Below are 12421 nucleotides of genomic sequence, written 5' to 3'. Positions count from 1 at the left end.
CCAAACTCAGTGTCACAGCGTGTCACAAGGACAATCATATAGTGCAAATCGCCCCCCCCCCCACCCCGCCCAGGATGCACGTACAGCAGCTTACTGCTCGTATTAATAAATCATGTCCTGAATGGTATGCGTTACTATACAAAGTGACAGAATGGGAGCGGGTTACCCTTACACAAGCAAATACACGGTTGTTCATGTCTGAACACTCTGGCCATACATCTTGCCATCTGTGCCACGTGCACGCTTGACTAAATTAATGTAAGTGGGAGACGGGAGTCTACACAGAGTACGTTTTCCCCGTTCCATCGGCATTCTGTAAGTGACTGCTAACGCATTCCAGAGATGTTCCAGTCCCCGGGGACTACATCTTGTCACAACTGGGGTGACATGAGTAACATAATGCACGAATATAGCTAAATATACGGGAGAACTATTTATAATGGGGGCAGAGAGGAAACAGAGACCTCCTGCAGGCCTGTCTTATAGAGGAGGACTCAGCCAAGATGGAGGGACCGAGAAAAATGAAGCGTACAAGGACAGAGGGATGGGTTAGAGAAAGAAAGAAGAAAAAAGAACAAACAAGCGAACACACACACGAACAAGAACTAGTGAACGTAACAGAAATTTTGAAGGGGCGTGCAGGAACGTAATGTTGTCTGCACTAAGCTCTCTATTCAGTTCCCCACACTGCCAACATCACCTCCCCCCCCCCCATATTGTTCCTCTATGAACCCTGCGCCCCTAATTCTACAGCTTATTAGATGGATTATCAGAATCCAGAAAGGGCGACGCGGGCAAAACCGTTTATGGGGCGTGATTGGATTCTGCGGGCCGCTCTGGGTGGGAGGGTGGGGGGATGGGCGGGTTTCTCTGGCTGCAATCAGTACAATTCCACTGAAGGGTGACCGGGGGGTGGGGGTGGGGGCGGGGGGCAGCTGGAAGCGTGGTCACGTCACTTAAGAGCCCGGGGTCTTCCACCGCCCCGCTAATGCAACACATAAGCTAATGCCGCCGGTCAATTTACACGCATTTCCACACTTCGCCCCGGTCTACAATGAGGGAAGAGACCAGAGCGCTGTCACTTTAAATGAGTTTTGGGAATAGCCATTACTCACCGGTATTATACCCCTCAGAGTTAATCAACAAGAGAACGCGGGGTTGGCGGGGCGGTCGTGGGGGGGGGGACGGCGTGTACCGCCGAATTCGGGAGATAATTATTTTGTGCCGCCTTTGTCGTGCTTCTCGGGAATACGTGCACTCTTCAAATTAAAAAAAACCATTCAAGACAATGATGAAAGGCCCCGTGTTCCATATGCTCTGTGACTCACTCGCTCCTGTGATGTCATATTCATCACTCTTTCCCCACCATCCTCTTTTCAGCAGTCACATGATCAATTATTCATTTACAGCCAGCGGGCCCTGCGGGTAACGCAGTCCCTCTGTCCACACAGGAGAGTTCATTATCACCGGGCGCAGTTGTTGTTTTACTACGAAACGCACAAAGCCGCTGACTTACCGACAGCTTTTTGAGAGCGGAGTACGGCGAGTACAGCACAGCTTGCGTCTTATTCGGTATTGAGCCTGGGACCGGGCCTCACAGGTGGCCGTTTGAAATATGGGTGTGACAGGGCTGCTGCACCCTTGAGCAAGTTTCAGTAATTACACGGCTATAAAAATGGATAATCTGTAACTAGGTATGGCAACCTGGGTAAGAGCATTTTCTAAGCTAATAAATTATGTAGAATTATGTATCGCTAATTCTTAGAGCACCACTATTTGCCATCCGCTGTGCGGGGAAAGTGGATTAAATGCACTTAATAGACCCCCCAATAATAGACCCCCCCAATAATAAACCGCGGTTTACGGAAACGTAGAAACGAACGCGCCGTCTCGCGGTTACCGTCGCCGCACCCGTGCCGCAGAAACAGAGAGTCACCATTACACCCCGCCCTCCCCACCCCAGCCACTTTGGCAACATCTTAAAACATTGGATGACCCCTCCCTGTCCCGCCTCCCCTCCCCTCCAGCGGGCACGCTCACAGCTGTCGCCCCTGGCGCCAGGCCACCGCTCCGGAGCCCGGGCCTGGGCACGGAGTCATACCGCCAACTTCGGGCTGGTCTGAGCAGCGCCCGCTCCAGGCATATGAATTATGAAAAGGACGTGGCAGACGCATTAGCATTGTGCTTTTCCCGCTTCATCCGTTTATTACTGAGGTCTAATACACTGCATATTGGGAGTAGGGGAATTCAGGTGCAAAAAAAGTAATGGCATGTCCTCAACTTAGTTTAGCAAGCATTACATTTCTCTCAACTTAAGAACAAGAGCTGTCATTCATTTCACTAAACTCTGAAGCAGTGAAGATGTACAAGTATTGTACTTAGGGGAAAAAATTATTTCCTTAAATTTATGGTTTACTGTGCTGCACAAGTATAGTTGAATCACTTAAATCGCTTCCCAACCCTAAATGTCACTCACTCAAGTTGCAGAAATGCTGTTTATGTCTAATGTTACTGATTGAAAGCCCTAGAGAAGGACTGTAGTGCTGCGGGATCCTGAGATGGCCTTCTCAACATGCCAGCCCACATCCGCACCCACTGCTTTTCCCTCCCAAACACCGTTCACTCCCTCTCACAGACAGGAGAAAATGTGATGCTCGATTAGCTTCTGACTTAAACTGAATATATTACACAGTAATTGTATTCCTCCATGGCTTTTCATTATTTATATTAAGATCGTGATTAAAGCACTTTAAATCATTATTTTAATCAGATAATGAATTGGCGTTGCAGCTGCATCGCAAGTCATTCATATTCAGAATAAAATGTAATTCAGTTTATGCTTTGACTTTACATATCTGAATGCAGGTGCATTGTCCAGGTGAAGCCCGCATAGCTGTTAAAAGCAGATCCAAGGTTTGTTATGTTGTATCACTGAGGTGACAAGGATCAATGAAGTGAACACAGCGTTTGTAATAGACCCAGAAGACAGCCAAAGCAATCAAGATGCTGCAGATAGCTTTCTCTTACACGATCAAGGGCAAAAAAGCCTCACCATTTCCCACAATGCATCTGTATGAGGGAACATGAGCCGAAGCATCCCCATTTCCCATAACACCTCTGTAAAGTGTAGCATTAAACAGCCAAGCGGCTGGGGGCGGCAGTAACACAACTGCCAAGTCTGTAGAGCACAGACTAGATCAGCTGTTCAAAACACAGGACATGCATCATGCAGTTCATTAATTTGTGAAGTATAAAATGTCAGTTAAATTCAAATAATTCACACTTCTTTCTGCTTGTACACTTAAGCAACAAATTAGATGGCATCTAAAGTGCCTCATCACTGCACCTGAAAAGCTATGTTATGTATATTATAGTTGTACATCATAGGTATATTACAGTTGGAACCTGTGTGTGCAGTGGTGCACAGTGTCTATTACAGTTTTCAACAATGCACCTTTGCTTAAGTGCAGGTTATTCACTTATACTGCTTCCCATGATGCATCTGGAGAGGAACACTTACGGAGTTGCGTAAGCCCTGTCTTTAAAGAAAGGAAAAGAATATTGACAGATCTTTCGCAGTCAAGGCACAACTGTCAAACTCTTGCCCTAATTCACAATGGTGACAAATGAAGCCATGTCCAACTCAATTTTGGTAATTGTGTGATTGAAACTAGCACACTTGCAGCACAGTTGTAAAACAGGTTGTTTTAAGAGGAATACATTGTGCTTGAGGTGGGAGTTTCATTAAGGCTAATCAGATCAGCCGCTTTTTTATTGTGTTCATTTGCTTACTAGCTCATCGTTCATTCCTAACAGGTAGCATGGGGCAGTGGTTTTGAGATCTCATAACCTTGCTATAGGTGTCCCCCAGGGTTCAGCCCTTGGTCCGGCCTCCCATACACTTGTCTCAGCATGCACCTCAGCTTAACTACATGAAATCTCAAACTGGATGGCAAACCATTGCCTGAAGCTCCACTTGGCTATAGCTGAGATATCATACCTCCCAGCCAAGTCATCCCCGTGTGACTTTTTAGTCATTTGGGAAAGCACCACAGTGTCAGGAACCTCAGAGCGGCACTGGACAGCACACTGTCCTTCTCTGAATGCATCGTGGCAGCACGTCAGGCACGCACATTCTTCATGGACGACATCTGGAGAATCGACCCCACTCTCACCACCTATTTAATCCAGCTCTTGGTCCAGGAACTGTCCATTTCCCATCTGGACTACAACACAGTCCAAATTAGCAGAGTGCTAAATGTTTACACTGCCGCTGTCACCAAAACAAGGCCAATAGATTTTTTGAGTTTGCTTAATTACCTCTTTGCCTCAATGTTATTTTGCTGATAAAAAAAAGCAGGAAGACTAAGCATTATTATTATTATTATTATGATTATTAGGCCTGGATGCTTGATTAAAAGCAGAGCACCTCTTGCAAAAGGTCTAGTCTCGCTTTAATTTTTGAAAAAAGTTAAATGTCTGGTGAGCCATTTAATATCTGTGCGGCATTTCAGCATCAATGTGGGTGACCTGTATTTTTTGTGTCAAGGGAAAGGAATGAAAAGGAGAAAATTAGACCAAAGCCATACAGCGGATCTATAGCCTTTCCACTCCCAATTTTCAGAGCATGGGGGCTGTGGTGCCGATGCCCACACTGTAGATTTGGAAGGGGGGAGGGGGGGGTAGGGGTGTGTGCTGAAATTTCATTACCACGCTGCTCAGCAGAACACAGAGCACTATAAACTCACTCCTGTGGGACACGGGCCTGGGTTTCCATGGCAACTCAGGCAGAGCAGACAGTTAGGTAAAGGAAGGACAGAAACAGAGAGGGGAGAAAGAAGGAGAGAGGGAAAGTAAGAAAGAAAGAGGGCACGGGTGTATTCTCATCCTAGGATAAATGATATTATGAGCGACTACAGATGTGTTTTAATGAAGCTAAATACCAGAGTCACAATCATTTCTGGGGTGCATGCTTGTCTTTTCTTTAATATGCTACTGCTGTCCTCAAGTGCTGTGATGAATAATTAATTTTCAAACACATCTTCAAAGCCTGCATCTCAAAATCCATGCTTAGAGCTGGATTTGTTTGCAACCCTCACACCTCAGCTGTTCACCTCCATACAGGACTATCTGGGTATTTGCGCAAATCCTCATAAATATTTTGATGGGCACATTAACATCAGTCATGTCAGGAAAATTGGCATTCATATAAAGTGTTGCATAAGCAGTAAAAAATGTTTTCCTTTGTCAATATAATGTAATAACCACACAGAGTGAATAACAATAACCCTTGTTACACTAACAACTACAATCGGAAAAACAATATCAGCACCAATATTTAAGAGTGTCCTTCACTGTTACCATAGAAACGCTCTGAAAATCAGATCACTGAATATGAATATGAGAGAGAGAGGGAGAGAGAGAGAGAGAGATTAATTAAGCTCAAGTCGGCTTTAGAAAATAATTTATTATATTAAAAAATAGTTACCAGTTGCAACTAAACTGCAAATAAAATGGTGATCATAGAAGGTTTGCATAATTTGGGGAATTCAGAGATGGAGACCTGATCATGACCCCTCACCATATAAATACCAACTGGCACCAATTATTTCAGAAGCGAGGCACTGAATATGCAGAGTCATTGAGAATTTTTAAAAAGTCCTTGAAGGAGAAATGAAAGACAGCCTTTCTGTTTTTCTTTGTGATGTTATTTAAATGGATGCTTCCAGTCCTCACACAGGAAAAATGTCCCTATGCTCTGAATGTCTCTTTTCACGCTTTCTTATTTCCAAAGGGGTACATCTGAATATTTTTTTATGAGTCTACAGTTTAAAGGGGTAGTGAAACAGCCGATCTAATTCCCACTCCAAGCAGAAAAAAAAGAAAAAAACCCAGAGGGGCGAATGTAATTTTCGCTGTGACACCGCAAGCCCTTGGCTCGGAACAGGTATGCACACGCACGCGCACACGCACACACGCAGACACACACCCACGCTCGCGTGCGACGGCGCTCGTCAGCGCAACGCGGCGACGGCGCCAGCGGCAATCGGCGGAGACCTGGCGAGCGCCCAGGCAGGCAATCGGCGCGGAGACCGTCCGCGAACGCGCCGCTGCGTAACGGGTTCACGGAGCGAGTCACGCAGCGTGTAAAAACACGACCCGCGCGCCTAATGCAGCGCAGGCCCATGCAATATGCATGCGCGTCCTGGGCGGTAGGCGCGCGAGGCAGGGGGACACGGAACACGCCATCGCGGCATCACGGCGTAGGCGCGCACAGCCGAAGGCCTACCGTATACGGCAGCTTTTTTTTTCTCTTCCTTCTGCTCAGACGAGCTTTTATTGCTCCAGCATTGCATTTTAAATGTATATGTATTCAATTAGAGAGGCACTTTAGAAAACCACATCATGTACAAGCAACCGCTATAACTACAAGCACCAGAATAGAATAGACTGTAATTTACTTAGAGCTAAGTAGAGCAGCCCGTACAAAAGGCTAGTGAAAAGAGCTATCGATATATCAGCGAGACGCGTACCTGATCTCCCGTCCCTCTGGAAGTCCACGTGGTACCACTCCCCGTCGTTGACCTTCTTGTTGACGGCCCGGGTCTTGGTGGTGCCCGAGCCCATGTCCAGCAGCAGGTAGAGGTGGCCGTCCAGCATCTCGATGGCGAAGAAGTCCACCTTGAGCGTCTGCGGGCCCTTGGCGTCCTTCTGCGGCTGCTTGGGCTTGCCGTGGCTGAAGAGGAGCAGGCCGTTGGGCTCGGAGGTGCGGAAGTCGAAGGAGATGGAGCCCGTCTTCTTGGCGTTCCACTTGCTGAGCGTGATGTAGGACTCGGGCGTCTCGAAGGCGATGGGCTCCAGGGTGGCCACGTTCTCGCACTTGAAGGCCACCATGCCGTGGACCTTCATCTTCACGTCTCCTTGCTTGGCTAATCTGGACAGCTCCAACCTGACATCGTTGTTTTTATACACTACCTGTTTCACGACATCAGGGACACAGTTAACATCAACATTTCACAGAAGGGAATAACATAGCAATATATGCACTGATCAGACAATGGGTGCGCCTTTTTATCATAAACGTCTTTGAATTGAGAATTCTGTATGCAGAACACAGTGAGTAATTTGGAAGACCAACAGGGAAATTATGATCATCGTAACAGCCGTTGTGCTAACCAAAAGATCACCCAAATATCCCATTGTGGATCACTTACAAAACATAGCTAGTCGAATATGCAGCTGAGGGTGGCAGAAGCAAAATATCATGTTTATTTTTATACCTTGGTAAAAAAAAAAAAAAGTTATTTAATAAGCTTTGCTTTTTAAAAAAAATAGGAATTTGCATGGTCGGGGTGCATGTTGAGTGAGTGGGGAGGTATGGCAAGAGGTGATATGCTTAATGGTGCCCTGCCTCTATTCTCTCCAGACGTCTGACACAGAGGAGAGCTGCCTGCGCCTCAGAGATACACTTCTTTTCTCCTCCCGCTCAAGAGAGAGATCTTTTGCACACAGGCACATCTGCAGCAATATTCTCTTTTTTTTTTTCTTTTAGGTAAACAGCTCAAGCGCAGGCTAAGGAGACCTACACTGCAGCATACATTTTAAAAACGAGATAAAGGTCACTCTTATCCCTGCTAATGCACGGGTATAATTGCCGGTGAATGTCGAACAAATGAGACCGCTTTTCCAGGACATATGTATTGACATCCACTTACGCATTGATTTTCCTACAATATAAACTCCGGTCAAGCAGAAAAGGATGTCAATACGCTGGAATCCCTCCATAAGCAAAACTAACTTGGCACAATAGCAATAAAAAAGCGCAGCTGTAACACCTGCAATTTTATCTTCGCAGCGATGCTCTGCCATTACAGCCATGATCCACTGGCTCCTACGCGAGCCATCATTAGCCAGAACACATGAAGCACTGTCATCAGGCTCCCGCTGCCCTCGGCTCATTCGGCGAATAAAGCGCCACTCGCGCGTCTCCATCCAATCCTACCGAGCCAGTCGCGTGGGCGGAGCCGAAGTCTGCGACAGGGGTGGGACTTTTCCCCTCCAGCCCCGACAATAAATTAAAAGCCACGTGGCACATTGTGGAGTATTAAGTAAAACCTTCTTATTTTAATTCAATTTCCATTTGAGCATTTGCCAGGGTTGAGCTAATGACATGTAGATGAAATAAAAAAGGGGGCGACGCTTCACGAATTTCAATCAGGCGAACCGGCTTGGCGCTTATCTCAACAATTACTGTGCTCTGGGCGTCTTTAATTATCACATTTCTTCCACAGTAATGCAGGGGGGAAAATACCTGGGACAGTGTCTGAGCTAAAACAGACAGGGAAGAAAAAAAGACTTGAAAGCTACAGAGGTGTAGCCTGACAACCCTTCTTTATTCAGTGTGTGCTGATGGCTGCGGGGGGCGGGGGGGGGGGCGGGGGGGGGGGGCTTAACAGCTGTGTGCATCACAGGTGTAGGGGTTGAAAAACGCTGACCAAGCCCCACACTGGCGGCGGGGATTAAAACAAATGCTTCGGATGATGGATGTCCTTTTCAAAAACCATTTCTAAACATCTAAATTAATCAACTGTACCCACACACGCTCACACACGCACTGACATGCGCACGCACGCACGCGCACACACACACACACACACACACACACACAGTACCAGGCCTGCTGGGTGAACAAGCACAGGAAATGGTTTCAAAAAGTGATTGGGGGTGGGGGGGGGGGGGAACAAGAGAACCATTTCTGAATCCTCTTACAAGGATTACAGTTTCAAAGGGAGGAGGGGGGTTGAGTGGGGGGGGGGTCTGCTGGGGGTCTACTGTGGGCTGTCATCCCATCCCACGTGTAACATGATCACAACATTGTCGCAGTCTAATAGCAACACGGCAAGCGTTGCTACGACGTCACAGGGAGCTGGTGAATCCGTGAAAAGGTCATGTTCTGACACATCCCAGACTCGCCGTCTCCCCTTCCAGTCAGCGGCGCGCTCTCCATTTCCTGGCTGAGATCGGGACAGGCGGCTATCGACTGGACTGGTGCCGAGCGCGAAGCCCGTCATAGACTGCAGCTCCATCAGAGTCCCCACACGGCACATAAAACACGGCGATGTCGGGAACATTAACGAGATGGCCAAAAAAAAAGGGACATAAATTCCTTAAATATTTATGGGATGCATTAGCGAGGTATTAATCATAGTTTATGCATAATTGATGGAACAATCTGTTTTACCTGATCAGTTTTATTTGTGCACCCTCTCTGCACTTTAAGCCAGGTCAAGCTGCGTAAGTGGACACTGTCAGTTTTTATATGATGCGCACTACGGACAATGCTGTTAAAAGAATTCTGGGTGAATTCCAAGCTACTGTACAGTGAAAGGTTTTTTTTTTTTTTTTTTTGACTGGAATCCATTATTTTTCTTTCCCGCTATTGACTTTATTTACTTTTAGCAGTGTATTTACAGAGGTATGAGGATGGGGGATAATTGCCTGAGAATGACATTAGTGATCATTATTAGCCCGTTCGGCTAATGAATTAATCCATAAAGGTTTGAGTGGACACACTTGCGGCTTGACGAGAAGCGGTTGCTGCGTCCTGTTTTTCCTGACTGTACAGCGGATTTCACTGCCAATCCGCACAACACAGGACTCCAATAAAGGTTCAGTGTGTGTGTGTGTGTGTGTGTGTGTGTGCGCGCGTGTGAACATTGTATTTGAATGTGTATGCATGGGAGTGCTTCTAAAGTAAATTAAAATACCACACGTACATCTGTGTGTCGGCAAAAGGGTGGTAGAGATGCGTCTGTAAATGTGTGATTAAAAATACTAGTATTTCATATATCGATGCTATCCAAAAAAAGAAAAAATGTTTGGAGCTCTAAAGATTTAGTAGAAGTGTAAAAATAATCCTCTTTATCTTTGCACATTCCCAGTATATGATTCAGCTCTGAGGGTCATTGATCTACAGCACATTCTCTACATTCAGCAGAAATGGAAATTCTTTCGAAGATTATCAAAGTCCATGCTTCAACCTTGTTACCATCTCACCGCCTGTGTAATTATGTAAGACCATCTAAGTACAAGAATGTATTAGTAAAAGGTAGAAAGTCAAGTATTAGTGCATTTTTTTCCATCACTGTCCAGCATCAGACATGTATTTCTACAACTACACTATAAATGCTCTTCTTTTCAAAAAGAGGAAAAGAAGATGGGGGGGGGGCTACATATATATGGATGTCACGCATTCAAATGAGCTTTGATACTGGATATTTAGAGCAGGTTTAAATCATCAAGACACAGATAGCAAACTCAAAGCAGGGATGTCAGCCCCCAATACAAATCACTACACTCTGACAGACTACTCTTGTATGTATTAGTGTGGCCAATGCCATAAAAATGCCAAATACTTATAACATGAATTACTGAAAGTCTGACAAAGTAAACGTGACATATTCACTGTTTCTCCTAAATCAAATAGAAGTACATCATCTTAAAGTGAGTGTATCCTGTGAGATAAGACACTTAATTCATAAGAGTTGGCATAAATATTCCCATGGCAATAGGGGCTCATACAATCCTGTTATAGTATTTCCAAACTCATAGTTATGGATTTTTTTATGTCACCATAATCACCGATATTAACATAAGAGCTCTCCCAGTTTCACAATTTGCATGTCATTAAGAGGATTCGTAAAAGAAAAATATTTTAAAATTTGGCTACCACCTGCCCTTCTGTCCAGAAGCAGAGAAGATATTACCCCTATGACACACATAAGTGTAAACATGTCTCGCTGTTATTCATTTATTCATTTTTGCAACTGGATTGAAAAATGGTTAACAGATAGAGGCATGCTTTACAGCATGTTCTGGATCACACTTTGAATCCATTATGTTGAGTGGAAAAAATCTAAATCACCATACAGACCATCTGTAGTCTTACTATGGCAGTAGTTATGTGTCCTTGCAGTATAATAATCTTGTTTGCATTCAAGGCTTCATAGATTGTTATGTCCTGCAAGTCACTGCATGGGTAATGTGGGAATGAAAAGCAGATCTCTGCAATGATCATTTGGACTCTACCTTTAGAAATCTAAAAAATAAAATAAAAACTACTTCAGGAAACTTTGATGAACAGTCCAGTTAATCTTTAAAAAAGCTAAGCTATTTCAGGGGGGAGATATATTACAACATCTTGTAATTATAATGATGTAACTGATTCTTGCAACCCCGCCCAAAAACCCTCAGTATTAGAGCCATGGCTCTTAATGAAAGCTTTGGGTATGCATTTAGGCTTTCCCACATAATATTTTCCCACATTCTGGCACAGCCCAGCCCAGATCTGCTAATGCACTCCTAACCTCATCTCAAAAAAAAAAAAAACTCAAAGAACGCTCAGGTGTTTTGATACAGAACGAGGTGAACACAGCTACGATAACAAATTTTCCTTTTTCTCGCTGTCGTTACTTTGTGTCGAGAGGCAAGCGAAAGAAATAGGCTTAACAATCTCGTACAAAGGGACACTTCCAGTGGGAGCGTATTAACATGAAGCCAGCGACAGCAGAAACAGTTTGATATCGGCAATCTGGGCATATTCAGCTGGGAAGCCTGCACACAATGTTACAAAAAAGGGAAAATAAATCCCCGTTCAATTACGCAGATCCAATACCATAATGCAATAAATACTTGTTATTGTGTTCATATAACTGCACATTTATTGGATTTAGTTTTCTTTTTTTCTTCTACATTTAGGTAACATATTTGTAACCATCTCCAAAGCAGGAGGAAAAAAATTAAATATCCACATCGCTGAAATATTGCGGCACTGCCAAAATGAAATAAATTATAACGAGGCTGCAAAAACTGTTACGTACCAAAATGTAGCGAAGGCTCCGGCACATTCTACTGCAAAGGGAGCAGGCAGCCCGATGCCTGCAGTGGAACTATAGCTATGACAGCTGGATGCAGAACAGACAGTGTGTGAAAAAGGCAATCGATGCCGAGTGCCTAGAGAAAAGGGCAGGTGCTATACCTCAGAGAGCAGGGTCTCCACAGAGCCGAGAGCTGTCGGGGCGATCCGTGAACCATTCCCACACACAGCAACTGTCATCAACCAGGGGACTGAGCCGCTGAAATGGTGTCTCCCCACTGCACCCAAATTAACTGGTCAGGGCAAGTGCAAAGCACCAAAGGATGGCTGTTCCTGGATCAGCACCTAATGTACCGTGCAGCTTTAAGGGAAGATCCGAGGCAAGAAAAAACTGATCCTGGATTGATTGATGGTGGCGCAAAGTCTACAGAGCAAGTCCTATAATTGCTCTGAAATGTGTCATCAACCGAGGACCATGGCATAAGGGTACGGGCTGCTTTATTGGGCAATTAACTACGACAAGAGCGCACCACAAAATACTAAAAT

General features: G+C 45.1%; 1 protein-coding gene across 18 annotated transcripts in view; it reads right to left on the bottom strand.

Annotated features, from left to right (window-relative positions):
- LOC135244961 (neurexin-1a-like) overlaps window positions 1–12421 on the bottom strand; it is a 312297-nt gene that overhangs the window by 188662 nt on the left and 111214 nt on the right. For all 18 annotated transcript variants that reach the window (XM_064317659.1, XM_064317660.1, XM_064317675.1 and 15 more), the window contains one exon: window positions 6534–6975. In XM_064317659.1, the coding sequence (XP_064173729.1) occupies window positions 6534–6975 (442 nt within the window). The remainder of the gene's footprint in view (window positions 1–6533; window positions 6976–12421) is intronic.

This window comes from Anguilla rostrata, chromosome 18, assembly GCF_018555375.3.
Source record: "Anguilla rostrata isolate EN2019 chromosome 18, ASM1855537v3, whole genome shotgun sequence".
In the NCBI taxonomy this organism is placed as follows: domain Eukaryota; kingdom Metazoa; phylum Chordata; class Actinopteri; order Anguilliformes; family Anguillidae; genus Anguilla; species Anguilla rostrata.
Note: the sequence above shows the minus strand (reverse complement) of the source record. Positions and strands in the feature narration are given on the sequence as shown.